The sequence below is a fragment of the Schistocerca serialis genome, chromosome 2, assembly GCF_023864345.2.
Source record: "Schistocerca serialis cubense isolate TAMUIC-IGC-003099 chromosome 2, iqSchSeri2.2, whole genome shotgun sequence".
Lineage (NCBI taxonomy): Eukaryota > Metazoa > Arthropoda > Insecta > Orthoptera > Acrididae > Schistocerca > Schistocerca serialis.
Window position 1 is genome coordinate 1,137,035,692 of NC_064639.1, and position 18,301 is coordinate 1,137,053,992.

At 43.4% G+C, this 18,301-nt stretch overlaps 1 protein-coding gene across 4 annotated transcripts in view; it reads left to right on the top strand.

Moving 5' to 3' along the window:
- The window catches only part of LOC126458600 (ankyrin repeat and fibronectin type-III domain-containing protein 1), a 688,593-nt gene that overhangs the window by 466,167 nt on the left and 204,125 nt on the right, over positions 1–18,301 (top strand). The window contains exon 1 of one of the 4 annotated variants that reach the window (XM_050095755.1): positions 16,199–16,391. The exons of 2 other annotated variants lie outside the window; for them this stretch is intronic. In XM_050095755.1, the coding sequence (XP_049951712.1) occupies positions 16,361–16,391 (31 nt within the window). In that variant the 5' untranslated portion in view covers positions 16,199–16,360. Of the gene's footprint in view, positions 1–16,198; positions 16,392–18,301 lie in introns of those variants that run through there. One more of the 4 variants, XM_050095752.1, reaches the window with a different exon arrangement.

Sequence of the window (18,301 nt, forward strand, 5' to 3'; positions counted from 1 at the left end):
CGTCAATATCGAGGTCATTAGAGACGGAGCACAAACTCTGATTGTGTCAAGAATGAGGTAGGCAGTCTGCCTTGCACTTCCGAAGGATCCATCCCGGCATTTACCTGGAGCTATTTAGGGAAATCACGGAAAACCTAAATCTTGACGGCCGTACGCGGGTTTGAACCGCCGTCCTCCTGAAAGCCAGTCCAGTGTGCTAACCACTGCACCACCTAGATCTGTCGTCGCTCCGACTTAACACATTTGTCGCAGCGTTGTACCAGGTTTCCAGTACCCTGGTCGTAGAAGGCCGCCGCCTGTGCTTTCCGCCAATCCTCTAGGCTGCTCTACAGCTCGTTGTGTGTGCGAGAATGCTGTCAGACAGCGGTTCATATGAACAGAGTTGAAACCCAAAGAGTCAACTGCGGGCTGTATTGGTGTAGATAAAACACTTCCATCGAAAATAGTGAAGGAGAATCTTCATTGCTCCTGCAGAGTGCGGCGGAGAATTATCATGAAGAATGAAATGCATGACAATTATGCTACATGTATGTGGGCTGAAAGACATCAAGCGAAATCTGTCTTAATGCCCTCATACTTAGCGAGAGACACTATCTGGCGATCATTACGTGCTCACTGTGCGCTCAGAACTAAAAAGAGGGGACGACAGGCATACTGGAGGCATTGCCCAACACATCTGTGCAAAGGTTCCTAGGGTTCTAACTGTGGTTTCCATTTCGCGCCCCATCAGATCTTACTTAGCCTCGTAATACCTAAAACATTTCATTTCCGAATATTTGTGAAAATACCTTTGAAATTATGAAACGGTCGTACAAAGAAGTATGCATCATTTACACATAAATAAATACAGCTGCTTCGCGTGTCTGCAGCAAGATTTTGTAAACGTCTCTATGGCAACGCTTCTTCACAGCGCTGTAGACGGCTATTGTTCGCCTACAGCCGTTTATGCTTCGCACTGGAAAGCTCTCAAAAGCGCTGCCAGGTGTCAAAAATTCCTCAAGCTGACTCGATTGCAGGAATGTATAGTAGCCTAAAGAATGATTGGATTAAAACGTAATGCATGACGAGGCATTTTTTCACGCATCTCTGGGTTTATGACGTTATATCTCATGAAGAATGTCCCGTACCGTGATATAATTTCGTACATGCATTTAGCAGCGTATGTGGATACTGTATGCGATATTTGTTGCGAATAGACTTAATAGCACATAAGTAATAAATTTAAACGTCATGCATGATGCGGGAGGTTTTGTGCATCTCATTGTTTATGACGTCATATCTCCTCAACTATGATCGGACGCACAAACGCACACACACACACACACACACACACACACACATACACACACACACACACACACACACATATATATATATATATATATATATATATATATATATATATATATATATATGCTTTGTTGCGCTGAAATCGGTAACAAATAAGTCAAGATTTTTTAATACATCTGAAGGATTCATTCTCATCGATAGAATCCACGTATATATATATATATATATATATATATATATATATATATATATATATATATACGAGGCCTGTTCAGAAAGTAAGCTCCGATTGATTGCCAAATTGAAACCACAGTGAACATCAGAAATGTTTTACTTCTAACAATTAGCTACACCTTTCAGCTACTGCTCTACGTAGTCGCCGTTCTGACTTAGACTTTTGTCATAGCGTTGTACCAACTTTTCAATAGCCTCATCATAGAAGGCAGCCGCCAGTGCTTTCCGCCAATTCTCCACGCTGGCCTACACCTCGTTGTCTGTGTCAAAATGTTGTCTTCAAAGACAGCGGTTCATGTGACCAGAGATGAAACTCAGGGGGAGACAATTGCGGACTGTATTGTGGGTAATCTAACATTTCCATTTGAAAACGATGCAGGAGCATCTTCATTGCCCCTGCAGAATGCGGCTGAGAATTGTCTTGAAGAAGAAACAGCACGACTGTTATGTAATGTTAGCTGCATAGCTTCAGGCGAAATTTCTCACCAGGCCCTCGTACTTGGCGGCAGACACTATTTTCTAGACAGCTTTACGCACTCACTGCGACCTCAGAAATGCGAAGAGCGACGTGATGCTAACTGGGGTTATACTAGAGACACTACCCAACACATTTGTGCAAAGCTTTATCGGATTTTCATAGTCGTTTCCATTTCGCGACCGATCGGAGCTTACTTTCTGAACGCCCCTCGTATATATATGCGTGGATTCTGTCGATGAGAATGAATCCTTCAGATGTATTTAACAATCTTGCCTTATTTGTTACCGATTTCAGCGCAACAAAGCACCTTATTCTGGTCCCTCTATGATAAACCTGGCATTCATGCATATAAGCACTTAACCGCCATCGTACAGGGTTATTCATAAGTGCCTCCAGCATTTCAGAAGATGTGTGCACTAAAACTCAGAAACATACAGAGAAAAGACACAGACCGGTGGGTGGAGCACCTATGCAAGTTTTTAACTCACAAGGGGTCAATGTAGTTACTGTTTGTGGAGCAACAAGCGTCAAAACGTGCTTGTAACTCACTGAAGTCGCTGACGAAAATTGCCCGCGACGTCGTGACAGCGGCCCACTTTGCAAACTTGTTAATTGGGTTGCCTATCTGTAGGCGCGAACTAATTCGAGGCAAAAAATACGGAGCGGATAATTTGTTTATTCGTTCTGGCTCTCCTACCCCCCTCCCGTCCCCATCCCCTACTGCAACTATGACACAGCGCATTTTACGAATCGAAAACTAGAGAAATGGTCTTTCCAATAATATGTGCCTTTTTTCCGTACTTCTTGTAGTTTTCGCCTAATCCTCTTCTGAAACCGCGGAGTTACTTGTGAATAACCGTGCACAACTAGGCAAAGGATGCAATAAAATCGAAGTCCGCGCTGATTAATTCCTTGCTCACTGTTTATGCTACTGAAAGCGCCAGCACATCAACTGGTATGTCATATTTCTACAAAAGTTTGATGTCTGTAATCAGATGCCTAATGATTAGCAACAACTGTAGCTGGTAGCAATAAAAAAATAATTGGCCAAGTGCTAGCAGAACTCGCGCAATTAAGGTTCTGTACAAAACGTCTGTATAGTTCATCCATCCTGGGACTCGAGAATCTCAACGATTTTTGCCTGTTATCGATATCGATACTAGCGACGTATTGGGCCCGGAAATTCCAAGACCGTATCAGACTCTCTACAGTAGTTCCTCAGACCAGCCCGGACATACGAAAAGAAACGAGCAGGGCAGTCAGTTTATATATGTAGAGCGAGAAGATTTAATAAAGAAAAATTACTTACTTAATAAAATATGATTGCAATTGACATTATATGTTTGCATGCAGTAATGTTATCTGTTAAGCTTTTGATGGATGATGAATGCAACGCATGTTCAAATGGCAAAAGATTTTTTTTTTTTTTTTTGGGAGTGATATAATTACAAATCTAGAAGTTTCAGATTTTTTACTTTACTTGGACTTTGAAACCTTGCTTACTGCCAAATTTCATGATTTTAAGATAATGGGAAGCATCCTATAGGTATTGATATGTGAGTTTTAAGGTATCAAAATATGTCACATAAATGGCCGTGTCTTTTGATTGCATTGACTTAGTTTACAATTGTATAACGCCAAGGGATCATAGATCTTACTATGTGACATACATGTGAACTTGATATGCCAAAGTGTACCGGAGAAAAAGGTCTTAACAGGCGGACAGACAAACAGAAAGACGGACAAAAAAATGACAAAAAATATTTTAACGCGTTATATAATTACAAATTAACAATTTTCGTATTTCTCCTTTACTTGTACTGTGAAACATTGCTTCTTGCCAAATTTCATGATTCTAGGTCAACTGGCAGCACCCAGTAGGTTTTGATGACAAAGTTTTCGAGTATCAAAATGTGTGAAATAAATGGCCGTACCTTTTGACTGAAGTGAATTAGAAGCTAAAATTTTTTACGCCGCCATGGGACCTTACACCTTAATATGCGACATAAATTTTAACTTGATACGTCAATCCACTCCAGAGAGAAAGTGTTATTAACAGTCGGACAGCTGGACAAACAGGCAGACATGCTGACAACAGAACAATTCTATAAGAGTTCCGTTGTTGTAGATTAAGGCACAGAACCCTACAAACATACATGATGACAATTATTGAACTACATGAAAAAAAATGTAAATTAGTTTCAAACTACGGCATGCACATACTTTATTCAATACGTTATCGTCACTGCAGATATTCGTATTTGGGTTGTGTGACATGTTCGTCATGCCTGCCGTCATTGGCGATGATGTGGCGCAGACGAATAGCGAGATTCTGCGTGACTCACTGAAGTGTCGGAACGTCGATGTTGTCGATGACCTCCTGAATGACTGTTCCCAGTTCAACAATGGTTTTGGCGTTATTGCTGTACACCTTGGCTTTAATATAGCCCCACAAAAGGAGTCGTACGTGTTCAGATCCGGAGAATATGGCGGCAAATCGAGGCTCATGCCAGTGGCCCCTGGGTACCCCAGAGCCAGAATGCGGTCCCCAAAGCGCTCCTCCAGGACATCAGACACTCTCGGGCTTCGATGAGGTCGAGCACCGTCTTGCATGAACCACATCTTGTCGAAATCAGGGTCACTTTGGATAATGGGGATAAAATCATCTGGTAATACCTTCATGTACCGTTTGGTACTCACCGTGCCATTAAGGAATATTCCATCGATTATTCCGTACTGGACACTGCACACCACACAGTCACCCGTTGAGGATGAAGAGACTTCTCGATCACGAAATGCGGATTTTCAGTCCCCAAATGCGACATTTTGCTTATTGACGAACCCATAGAAATGAAAGTGGGCTTCGTCGCTAAAACAACCATATTCACATCGAAGTTCTGTTCGTCAATTATGTGGACAATAGTGTTGGCGAAACACAAGTACTGTTCCATGGCCCTGGGGTTTAATAGCTGATGGCTTTGAAATTTGTGTGGGAAGATATGCAGGTATTCAACAACAGTTTGTTGCAGTGTCTGCCGGTTGATTCTCATGTGTTGTGCAGCTCGTCTGATCAGTTTTCTAGTGCTGGTTTGGAACAGAGCGCGTGTCTTTTCGATGTTTTCAGGCGACGTTGCCAGCGCTGTTATTACGAACACCACCCGTTCTCTCAAAGTTGCGAATCAAATTCTTGATTGTTGGGACACTTGGACCGTTTGTCTTCAGCTTAAAGTCGGTCGCAAATAGCCGTTCGTGGTAGCCGCGAGGTCTAAGGTGCGTTGTCACGGTCCGTGAGGCTTCCCCCGTCGGAGGTTCGAGTCCTCCCTAGGGCATGGGTGTGTATATTGTCCGTAGCGTAAGTTAGTTTAAGTTAGATTAAGTAGTGTGTAGGTTAGAAAATTTAAAAAGGGAAATGGATAGGTTGAAGTTAGATATAGTGGGAATTAGTGAAGTTCGGTGGCAGGAGGAACAAGACTTCTGGTCAGGTGACTACAGGGTTATAAACACAAAATCAAATAGGGGAAATGCAGGAGTAGGTTTAATAATGAATAGGAAAATAGGAATGCGGGTAAGCTATTACAAACAGCATAGTGAACGCATTATTGTGGCCAAGATAGATACGAAGCCCACACCTACTACAGTAGTACAAGTTTATATGCCAACTAGCTCTGCAGATGACGAAGAAATTGAAGAAATGTATGATGAAATAAAAGAAATTATTCAGATTGTGAAGGGAGACGAAAATTTAATAGTCATGGGTGACTGGAATTCGAGTGTAGGAAAAGGGAGAGAAGGAAACATAGTAGGTGAATATGGATTGGGGGACAGAAATGAAAGAGGAAGCCGCCTGGTAGAATTTTGCACAGAGCACAACATAATCATAACTAACACTTGGTTTAAGAATCATGACAGAAGGTTGTATACATGGAAGAACCCTGGAGATACTAAAAGGTATCAGATAGATTATATAATGGTAAGACAGAGATTTAGGAACCAGGTTTTAAATTGTAAGACATTTCCAGGGGCAGATGTCGACTCTGACCACAATCTATTGGTTATGACCTGTAGATTAAAACTGAAGAAACTGCAAAAAGGTGGGAATTTAAGGAGATGGGACCTGGATAAACTAAAAGAACCAGAGGTTGTACAGAGATTCAGGGAGAGCATAAGGGAGCAATTGACAGGAATGGGGGAAATAAATACAGTAGAAGAAGAATGGGTAGCTTTGAGGGATGAAGTAGTGAAGGCAGCAGAGGATCAAGTAGGTAAAAAGACGAGGGCTAGTAGAAATCCTTAGGTAACAGAAGAAATATTGAATTTAATTGATGACAGGAGAAAATATAAAAATGCAGTAAGTGAAACAGACAAAAAGGAATACAAACGTCTCAAAAATGAGATCGACAGGAAGTGCAAAATGGCTAAGCAGGGATGGCTAGAGGACAAATGTAAGGATGTAGAGGCCTATCTCACTAGGGGTAAGATAGATACCGCTTACAGGAAAATTAAAGAGACCTTTGGAGATAAGAGAACGACTTGTATGAATATCAAGAGCTCAGATGGAAACCCAGTTCTAAGCAAAGAAGGGAAAGCAGAAAGGTGGAAGGAGTATATAGAAGTTCTATACAAGGGCGATGTACTTGAGGACAATATTATGGAAATGGAAGAGGATGTAGATGAAGATGAAATGGGAGATACGATAATGCGTGAAGAGTTTGACAGAGCACTGAAAGACCTGAGTCGAAACAAGGCCCCCGGAGTAGACAATATTCCATTGGAACTACTGACGGCCGTGGGAGAGCCAGTCCTGACAAAACTCTACCATCTGGTGAGCAAGATGTATGAAACAGGCGAAATACCCTCAGACTTCAAGAAGAATATAATAATACCAATCCCAAAGAAAGCAGGTGTTGACAGATGTGAAAATTACCGAACTATCAGCTTAATAAGTCACAGCTGCAAAATACTAACACGAATTCTTTACAGACGAATGGAAAAACTAGTAGAAGCCAACCTCGGGGAAGATCAGTTTGGATTCCGTAGAAACACTGGAACACGTGAGGCAATACTGACCTTACGACTTATCTTAGAAGAAAGATTAAGGAAAGGCAAACGTACGTTTCTAGCATTTGTAGACTTAGAGAAAGCTTTTGACAATGTTGACTGGAATACTCTCTTTCAAATTCTAAAGGTGGCAGGGGTAAAATACAGGGAGCGAAAGGCTATTTACAATTTGTACAGAAACCAGATGGCAGTTATAAGAGTCGAGGGACATGAAAGGGAAGCAGTGGTTGGGAAGGGAGTAAGACAGGGTTGTAGCCTCTCCCCGATGTTGTTCAATCTGTATATTGAGCAAGCAGTAAAGGAAACAAAAGAAAAATTCGGAGTAGGTATTAAAATCCATGGAGAAGAAATAAAAACTTTGAGGTTCGCCGATGACATTGTAATTCTGTCAGAGACAGCAAAGGACTTGGAAGAGCAGTTGAATGGAATGGACAGTGTCTTGAAAGGAGGATATAAGATGAACATCAACAAAAGCAAAACAAGGATAATGGAATGTAGTCTAATTAAGTCGGGTGATGCTGAGGGAATTAGATTAGGAAATGAGGCACTTAAAGTAGTAAAGGAGTTTTGCTATTTGGGGAGCAAAATAACTGATGATGGTCGAAGTAGAGAGGATATAAAATGTAGGCTGGCAATGGCAAGGAAAGCGTTTCTGAAGAAGAGAAATTTGTTAACATCCAGTATTGATTTAAGTGTCAGGAAGTCATTTCTGAAAGTATTCGTATGGAGTGTAGCCATGTATGGAAGTGAAACATGGACGATAAATAGTTTGGACAAGTAGAGAATAGAAGCTTTCGAAATGTGGTGCTACAGAAGAATGCTGAAGATTAGATGGGTAGATCACATAACTAATGAGGAAGTATTGAATAGGATTGGGGAGAAGAGAAGTTTGTGGCACAACTTGACCAGAAGAAGGGATCGGTTGGTAGGACATGTTCTGAGGCATCAAGGGATCACCAATTTAGTATTAGAGGGCAGCGTGGAGGGTAAAAATCGTAGAGGGAGACCAAGAGATGAATACACTAAGCAGATTCAGAAGGATGTAGGTTGCAGTAGGTACTGGGAGATGAAAAAGCTTGCACAGGATAGAGTAGCATGGAGAGCTGCATCAAACCAGTCTCAGGACTGAAGACCACAACAACAACAACAAGTAGTGTGTAGGCTTAGGGACCAATGACCTCGGCAGTTTCGTCCCATAAGACTTTACCACAAATTTCCAAATTTTCGGTCGTAGATTTCCTTTGACCGAAGTTATTGCTCGCATAGTAGGCTTTCACCAGCGCTATACCCTGATATTTCCACGTGCAAATGGCCGACAACAATGAGCATGCGCATACTAATTCCCATCATGCCCCACGACCAAACGTGCAGTTTGAACGTCCTAACGCAAACAGTTCAGATGTTATTACGATTTTATTTCATGTAGTTCAATAATTGTCACCCTGTATTTATAGCAGCTGACGGACTGATACATAATTTTCGACTAATGTTCCTTGATTACTTCCTTTGCTAACTGTTGATTACTTCTTTTGCTGACTGAGGGGGAAATCGACATTTTGAGCGGTACTAGGGTGCACGAACCTCTTCTGCATTGTACTTGTTCTGACGCAGTCCTCTCCAGATTGTTTCTCCATCTTTCGTGGTTAGAATTAGGAGATATATTAAGCTGCCAGCTGCTGTATTGTGCATATTTCCTGGCACAGACGCCAACACAACCAAAACACAGGGGAAGTGCAAACTGCGTTCAAATGACGACCCGACTGAAAGGGGGGACTTGGAGTTGCGTTTGCCGTCACGCGCTGCCAATAGCAACCCGCTCTTAGGACAGCAGACGCACTACTTCTGTGGAAAGATCATGCGGTGGGGCCGCGCTTCTTGCATCACCCGAAAACACTACGCAGAAACGAGGAACTAGTCCTCACGCGTCGACACAGCTTCGCCGGATTTTCCACTAGCGATATGACGTTAGAAACGTCCTTTTTTTCCCTGTTCTTTGTTACCGGCTTGAGAAACCCAATAATAAATGAAAATAAAGTGAAAGTGAGTAATATTCCGTTCTTTGCAGTACCGCTGTGAGGTGTTTAGTCGGAAAGAAAGAAATGATAACAAGTACTGGCTATTGCTGGTTGCATTAAAATATTCTTTCATTTTGTAATAACCAGTGCGCGGAATTTATGGAGTGTATAGCCTTTTGAAGTAAATATATTAAAACCTAGCAAATGTTTATCTAGACGTACTTTGCTAAAATGCAGCAGACTTTAAAATTAAAAACGACAGTGACGTATCATACCACTTAGAAGTGTAGGAGCATGATGTTGTTACCATTCAAAAAATTTCGTTGGCTGTGTCCGTCGTTGAAACTAAAGTACTGAAAGTGAGAACACCACTGACTGTCTCTAAGATACATAAGAGAACTGGTACAAATATTTTGTCAGTAGATTTATTGCTCGGATAGTTATGTTGTTTCTGGTTCTCGCAGACAGATTTGAAATTAAATGATTTTTTTCTTTTCGAAGTTAGTTTTTAGAACAGTTGTAACAGAAGACTGTATAATTGCAGTTATGTACTGAAGTAAAATTGAGAGCTCCCCATTTGTCAAGAACTCGGAGGCTCTAATGCAGTAGTGAGTAAATCTCCCACAACTTAATTATGATAGCAAGGACCAATCAAATTTTGTAGCAGATTGTATACTTTTGCTGTATGTTAACGCTGCTTTGTAGGTACGCAAAGTCAACAGTTTTGTGAAAAATCCTCGGAACAATGATTGTTGAAAGTCAGTATCACATTCACGGATAGTAACGATAGATCTTCTGAAATCAGCGCACGTTTCCTTTGAGGTAGGTTTTTGTATTGGCCACGACGTTGCACTCTAGAGGTAAAGGGCTGCAGAAAAACTGGGTCAAAAACTGTTTTCAAATTTTCGCGGCAGTCTGATACAAATAAAAAATTAGATCCGAAATTACGCGTAACGTTAGAAAATAGTGATAACGTCAAAAATAAACGTAGAAAATTTTGACAAAATCGTAACAATTTTAGCTGTACAATTAAAGTATCGTTGTGTCAGAACATTACGAAAAAGACGTGCATCTTCACCCCCACTAATTTGCTGTTATACGTGGCTCTGAACATCTGGACCAGTTTACGCTTTTCAGTTCTACTAGATGCTTCTGAACGAATTTGTACAGGAACATCTTAATCGTCAGTTTTTCTTTTCATGAGATGAAACCCCGTTCAGCCTATACACTGGTTGATTCTTATTAGCGTTTAAAAACCCACGATGCAACATACTCGTCGCTAAGGTAAGTAATTTCATGTAAGACATAGGTCACAAATGTCAGGAAGTACCCTAAAGGGGGATGATAAATGTTGACCGTGTGACGTCACCAGATGATGCACCTTGCCGCACGTGCAGCGCTTTGAGCCCATTGGTCTGTCACACGTCCTTCCAAACCACATGCACGACTTCAACGCGTGGGGATCAGGGTTCGAGTCTTGCGTCTTGGAGGCAGTACTTTTTTTCCATTCGGTTAGACAATTATGTGTTTGCATTGAGATAAGATAAAAAAAGTAGGGCAAAAGGAAAGAAACACAAAACAAAATAACATTTACTTCAGTACAGCTAGGACAATAATTCTGTAACTTCTACGTTTACAACAGATCACATTTAAAAGGTATTTGAAATTTGTATTGTGTGCTTGAGTACAAGTACTGCTTCGCTCTGTCATCCCTTCAAGCACGCGCTCGAAAACACCCTCCGTATTTTGGATCTCTACAGCGATCATTTGGCTACGCAGGCTGTTAGTTCATTTGGGACACTGCTGGTGTGCTGTAAACTATCTCCTTCACATCAACCACAAAAAATAAATAAATAAATAAATAAAAATAAATGTGGGTTTAAATTCGGGGATCTTGCTGGTATCTAGACTGGCCCGCATTTCCCAATCCACCTACCTGGATACACCTGGTTTAAGCAGTTTCTTGATGCGATGGCATAGTGCGGGGGAGCTCTATCCTGATGTAGCCACATGTTTTCTCTTACTTTCAGAGAAACATCTTCAAGTAGCTCTAGCAGAACCTTCCTTAAAAGAGTGAGTAATTAGGGTCATTTGCTTCATCAGGTAACCTGTTCGTTCATATTATTTGGCTGCCCAAAATTCCCGCCCATGTATTAATCTTAAATTTGTCTTTCCAGCCGTGCTCATACATTTTATGGGGGTTAGCATCGGACCAATAAATGTTACTTTTGGTATTTAAGATTCCTTCTTCATTGTTGCTGTTGTTGTGGTCTTCAGTCCTGAGACTGGTTTGGTGCAGCTCTCCATACTACTCTATCCTGCGCAAGCTTCTTCATCTCCCAGTACGTACTGCAACCTACATCCTTCTGAATCTGCTTAGTGTATTGATCTCTTGGTCTCCCTCTACGATTTTTACCCTCCACGCTGCCCTCCAATACTAAATTGTTGGTGCCTTGATGCTTCAGAACATGTCCCACCAACCGATCCCTTCCTCTAGTCAAGTTGTGCCACTAGCTCCTCTTCTCCCCAAGTCTATACAATACCTCCTCATTAGTTATGTGACCTACCCATCTAATCTTCAGCATTCTTCTGCAGCACCACATTTCGAAAGCTTCTATTCTCTTCTTGTCCAAACTACTTATCGTCCATGCTTCACTTCCATACATGGCTACACTCCATAGAAATACTTTCAGAAACGACTTCCTGACGCTTAAATCTATACTCGATGTTAACAAATTTCTCTTCTTCAGAAACACTTTCCTTGCCATTGACAGTCTACATTTTATATCCTCTCTACTTCGACCATCATCAGTTATTTTGCTCCCCAAATAGCAAAACTCCTTTACTACTTCAAGTGTCTCATTTCCTAATCTAATTCCCTCAGCATCACCCGAGTTAACTCGACTATATTCCAAAAAATGGCTCTCAGCACTATGGGACTCAACATCTGAGGTCATCAGTCCCCTAGAACTTAGAACTACTTAAACCTAACTAACCTAAGGACATCACACACATCCATGCCCGAGGCAGGATTCGAACCTGCGACCGTAGCGGTCACGCGGTTCCAAACTGTAGCGCCTAGAACCGCTTGGCCACACTGGCCGGCCGACTATATTCCATTATCCTCGTTTTGCTTTTGTTGATGTTCATCTTATATCCTCCTTTCAAGACACTGTCAATTCCGTTCAACTGCTCTTCCAAGTCCTTTGCTGTCTCTGACAGAATTACAATGTAATCGGCGAATCTTAAAGTTTTTATTTCTTCACCTTGGATTTTAATTCCTACTCCGAATTTTTCTTTTGTTTCCTTTACTGCTTGCTCAATATACAGATTGAATAACATCGGGAGAGAGGCTACAACCGTGCCTCACTCCTTTTCTAACCACTGCTTCTTCATTAAATGTCACTTTATCGGTAAAGATAACAACAGAATTAAAAGCAGTGTCCTCTTGGTATGGCGCACGAAACCATTCACTAAATTCAGTAGGAGGCGCACAATCCGTTCCGTACAACTTGTGCATTTTAGCCTTGTTGTAGGCTTTTAAGCCTTTCCGTTCCACGCACGCCACACCGTTGACAACGAAATACCCCACTGGCCAGCGACTTGCCGTGTACTCGTTTCCCTATCAGAGTCCTGTTGTATCGCGCCAACGTAGCTCCCTCCATTTGGTCTCTTATACCGGTACGTCCTAGACATGTAAGATTGAAATTAATGATAAACATATACATGCGACGGGAGCAGCTTCAAATACAGTATGAGTGGGGAAGCTGTAGTGACTTCTACGTTTAAACTCGCGAAACAAGGTTTTAAGCTACTGTACGTATTTGCAAAACATACTTCTTGATTCTTAACATAAAAACCCATAAAACAATTATTAACAACGTAGAAAGTATTTCACATGTTAGATCTTGTCTGGTAATTACCCTAGACTTCAGAACACAGCCTGTCTGAACACTGTATTACCTTCCCTCAATGCATTTTTCCGCCTTCAGTAATTACTTACGCGCATGATCCCTGTTTCACGCATTCGATGATCCGCAGTAGCAAACGATACACGAGAAGGTAAAAGAAGCTGTGAGAAAGGATCTGCGTAAATCCATCTTATTGCAAGCGTATTGGAATTAGCAGCGCCACAATAGAGCTGCATATCGGCAAGGTCGTTAAATGTAAACCGATTCGTTGTAGTATTGTATTACCACTGCCGCGGCAGCTACCGTATCACATCGGTTAATGAAAGAACGAAGCCTAGCGGAGCGATGTGTAGCACTGCCGCACACCGGCGACCGTATGATCCACAAGTCCAACCGCTGAACGTGCAGTGCACATCGCCTGGTGACTTCACACGTTCAACATTTTCATCCACTTTTGAGGTATTTTCCGACATTTACGTTCCCACGTGTCTGATATTAGACCACATGTCTCAGCATCATATAAAGTCGCTTCAGGGTTTTTTTAAACGTTAATAATAATCACCTTGTAGACACTAGATCTCGGTAAACACGCTTTACTATCCATCAAAAGGTACTCTTCAGATCGTTGAACAGCCGTTGTATAAAGTTAAGATGGGTGTAAGCTGATACATCTCAACATTATAAAACGGCTGTTCAACATTCTGAAGAGTACCTTTTGATAGATAATAAAGCGTGTTTAGCACATTATTTCAGGTCCAGTTTTCGTTGTCGCCCTTTACAACTTTACACATTGTCACATCTTACAGTTTAGAGTTGCTACTTCTGGGAAATCCTACAGAACAGAGCGTGCCCTTCCTTAGTAATGTCCATCCTTACTATCAGCAGTTACGAACCTGAGTACACAATTTGACTCAGTATAATGAATTTTAATGTCAGGAGGTTAATCACAATTTTCACTTTTAAGATTGGCTTCGAATTACTGTACGTTATGTGGCTGGTGTAGCGATGTTACAACTCACTATGCACACCAGCTGACGTCGTGATAGCAATAGTTCTCTGTTTTTTAGTCCTAAGTCTGAAGAAGACCTAATTTGACAGAAAGCAGTCGTAGCGCATGATCTAGACTATTTTATACATTAAATATAATCCACAGGGTGAACCAGAACTCCACCGACAAACTTGCAGAGGTGGTAATACGCTCCAAAAAAAGAAAAAAAGTCCAGTAAACATGGGGTCTAAAACGCATACTTGCACTTGTTCATCTTCGATACTGTGAAACACACCTCATCTACTTTCGACATAAAAGTTTTCTGGGTATGGTACCGCGTCATAATGTATAAAACTACTGCTGCTACAGAAGAAAACCAACGTTTCGGCCACGGTTGCAGCGGCGTTCTTCTGGGTCGTTGCATATTTTGGGAGGAGCTGTTATGGGCCCAACAAGAAGAAAAGTTCAGTAAATTATCCAACTCATCCACGGACGAAGTGGCTTGTATGGCGTTTTTTCAACAGTTTCTTGAATACTGTTGATTAGTGTGGGGTTCTCCGCCCGGAGACTGTGTGTCTGTGTTGTCCTCATCATCATTCGAGAAGTGCCGAGACTGGAAATGGAAAGATTTGGAAATTATACGGGCGCTGAGGATCAAGATGTTAAGCGCCCCGGAAACCAACATCATCATCATCAGTGTGGGATCGTTACCAGGTGGGACTGATAGAAGAGACAGAATATCCAATGGAGAGCAGCGCCTTTCGTCACAGGAAGGTGCGAGAGTTGTTACAGAGATTCTCAACATTCTCCTGTGGCAGACGTTACAAGAGAGGCGTTGTGCAACAGTGTGAGGTTTATTCTTGAAATTTTGAGGGAGTACTTTCCGGTAAGAGTCGGACAACATAGTACTTCATCCCACATACATCTCGCGAAATGACGGCGACGAGAAAATCCGAGAAATTAGAGCCAGTACAGAGGCTTACCGACAGTCATTCTTACCGTGCTCTATTCGCGAGTGGAACAGGGAAGGGGGAGGAGGGGGGGGGGGGGAATCAGTGGTACCAGAAGAGTAATCTACGCCACACATTAGGTGGCGTGTGGCGTATGATGTAGATGTAAGCATGCGTTCTTAAATGCTTCCCTTGAGAACTATGAGCACTTATTCAATGAAGGAGGTGAACAAATGCTTATAATTATTAACGTACGCATTTTAGATCCCGTGCTTACTAGACATTCTTTTCTCATTTCTCCATATTATCACTTCTGAAAGTTTGTCGGTGGAGTTCTAGTTTACCCTGTATATCTGAATGGTAGGCTCCATATGGTTCCCAAGTTGTGCAGCGACCGTAAACCATAAAATTACTAAATAAGCAGCAACCAGTCGCAAAAATCATGTTTTCTTTATTTACTTTTGCAAATCGATTTCAACTGAATAACAGCCAGAGTGTTACTACTCAGGGACCGTATACGTTGAAAGCACCGATGATGGCTGTTATTCAGTTGAAATCGATTTGCAAAAGTAAATAAAGAAAACATGATTTTGCGACTGGTTGCTGCTTATTTAGTAATTTTACCCTGTATATTGTATCTGCTTCCCTCGTTGAGTTACTTTGAGTTTGTCTGTTCTTCTTTAGGTTTTCGTTAAACTGTTCTCCGCATCTACTGTCGGATTGTTGTTAAGCGACTTTGTGCGTCGAGTGATAACGTTGACGTGATAAGAGAGTGCAAGTAAACGGGAATTCGAGTTCGACGTCCTCGCACAGTGGTTTCGTTCGTACGCGCGACGAGTGAAGAAGTGGAGACTATGAGCGCGTGCCGGACCTACGACAACGGCTGACGACTTCGCCGCGCGCCTGAGATGGAGCTCTCGCAGCGCAAGCGGAACTCGGGGCTGAGCGCGTCGCTGCGCCGCGCGCGGCTGCTGCGCCTCCGCTTCAAGACGGACGCGGCGCCGCCCCCGGCGCCGCCCCCGCAGGCGGTCCGCGTGCCCGTGCTGCGCACGCCGCCCCCGGACGCGTGCGCCGAGAAGCTGCTGAGCGCGCAGCCGCCCCCGCCGCCCAAGGTCGTGTCCGTGCTGGGCCTGCTCAGCGAACAGCAGCAGCTGCGCCAGCGCCGCCACGCGGGGGCGGCGGCGCGGGAGGCGGCGCCGCCGCAGCGCTCCGCCGTGCGCCGGTCGTCGTCGCTGTCCGAGCTGGAGGAGCTGGCGCACGAGGCGGTCGTGCTGCGCGGCAGCCACAACCACAGCCTGGGCGACGCCGCCCACAGCCGCAGCTTCCGCACGCTGCCGTCGCACATCAGCAAGAGGCTGTCGTCGCCCTACCTGTGGCCCAAGCTGCCGGACGCCGCCCACGTGAAGGGCCGCGCCACCGACAACAGGCGGAACTCGATGTGGGCCGCGCACCCCAGGCACAGCCACAGTACGGGATGTTGTTGATCGCTGTCGCGGCTCGTTGCGCTGTTTACTACTACTGCCATCCAGACCGTCAGCAACCATTTTGAAACAAGCTCGGCTTTTATCTTCTCTCCGCGCAGCAATTAATATAGTGTTCCAAAGAAAATACGGGGTGATTCAAAAGTAGCTGTAAATAGAATGAGATTTTCACTCTGCAGCGGAGTGTGCGCTGATGTGAAACTTCCTGGCAGATTAAATCGGGACCTTTGCCTTTCGCAGGCAAGTGCTCTACCGACTGAGCACCCATCCCGGGTTCGGTTCCCGGCGGGGTCAGGGATTTTCTCTGCCTCGTGATGACTGGGTGTTGTGTGATGTCCTTAGGTTAGTTAGGTTTAAGTTGTTCTAAGTTCTAGGGGACTGATGACCATAGATGTTAAGTCCCATAGTGCTCAGAGCCATTTGAACCATTTTTGAGCTACCCAAGCACGACTCACGACCTATCCTCGCAGCTCTAATTCCGCCAGTACCTCGTCTTCTACCTTCCAAACTTCGCAGAAACTCTTCTGCGAACCATACAAAACGAGCACTCCTGGAAGAATGGATATTGCGGGGATGTTTCCAGAATGAGATTTTCACTTTGCAGCGGAGTGTGCGCCGGTCCGGCACACAGTTTTAATCTGCCAGGAAGTTTCATATCAGCGCACACTCCGCTGCAGAGTGAAAATCTCATTCTGGACGTATCCCCCAAGCTGTGGCTAAGCCACGTCTCTGCAATATCCATTCTTCCAGGAGTACTAGTTCTGTATGGTTCGCAGAAGAGCTTCTGTGAAGTTTGGAAGCTAGGAGACGAGGTACTGGAGGAATTAAAGCTGTGAGGACGGGTCGTGAGTCGTGCTTGGGTAGCTCAGTTGGTAGAGCACTTGCCCGCGAATGGCAAAGGTCCTGAGTTTGAGTCTTGGTCCGGCACACAGTTTTAACTAGCTGTACACACTTCGTGGGCGTAATTATTGCATCCAAACAAGTATAAAATGTTAAATAAAGTTTTTTTCTGAAATTTCTTTATTTCAGAGTTATGCAGCAGAGTAGGGATCACAAGAGAAACACAAACAACACAAAATTAGTTCTTCTCAGAAAGCAACTACACTAAGCGACCCTAAATTCAACCCAGTTACATACTGTACATTTACCCCAGAACATGTTCAAAATTATGTCCATGTAGACGAAGACGATGATGTCCTTGACGTCTCCTCGCTCTTTGAATGTTGCGGGCTCTGTTAATCACATTCTGTACAGTTTCACGACCATTTTCAGTTCACTGGTGCAATTGTGCTACATTCTCAATTGTAACACCATACACGAGCTCCTTGAGACGGCGCCAAAGGTGGTAGTCCAGGGGGTTAAGATCTAGAGATCTGGCGGGCTAAGCAACTGGTCCTGAACGACCTATCCACTTATCGGGATACCTCACACTGAGATACTCTCTTGCTTCCCGACTGAAATGTACAGGGACACCATCGTGCATAAAAGACACGCTGGTTCGTGTAGCGAGTGGGACGTTATGAAACAGACCACTCAACTGATGTTCCAAAACCTCGACACACTCTGCCAGTCAGGCAGTGTAGAATAACATACGGTCCGCGATACTGATTCTCCACTATACCACGCCAGATGATCACTGCCAAACGATGTTCATATCCTTGTATTGTAGTTACACGAGGATTCTGAAATGCCCACAAGTGCACCTTATGAGCGTTCACGATATCCGCAAGGGGAAAGAGACTCTCATCCGTAAACAGTACCCGACAAGTGAACAGTGGATCAGCAGCACAATACTCGAGTAACGCCTGGGGTAGTCTACGTTTGTCAGCTCCTGCTCCTTGTGCATGTGAAATGGGTGGAATTGACGTCTCCGAAGCTAACGCCATACATTTGGTT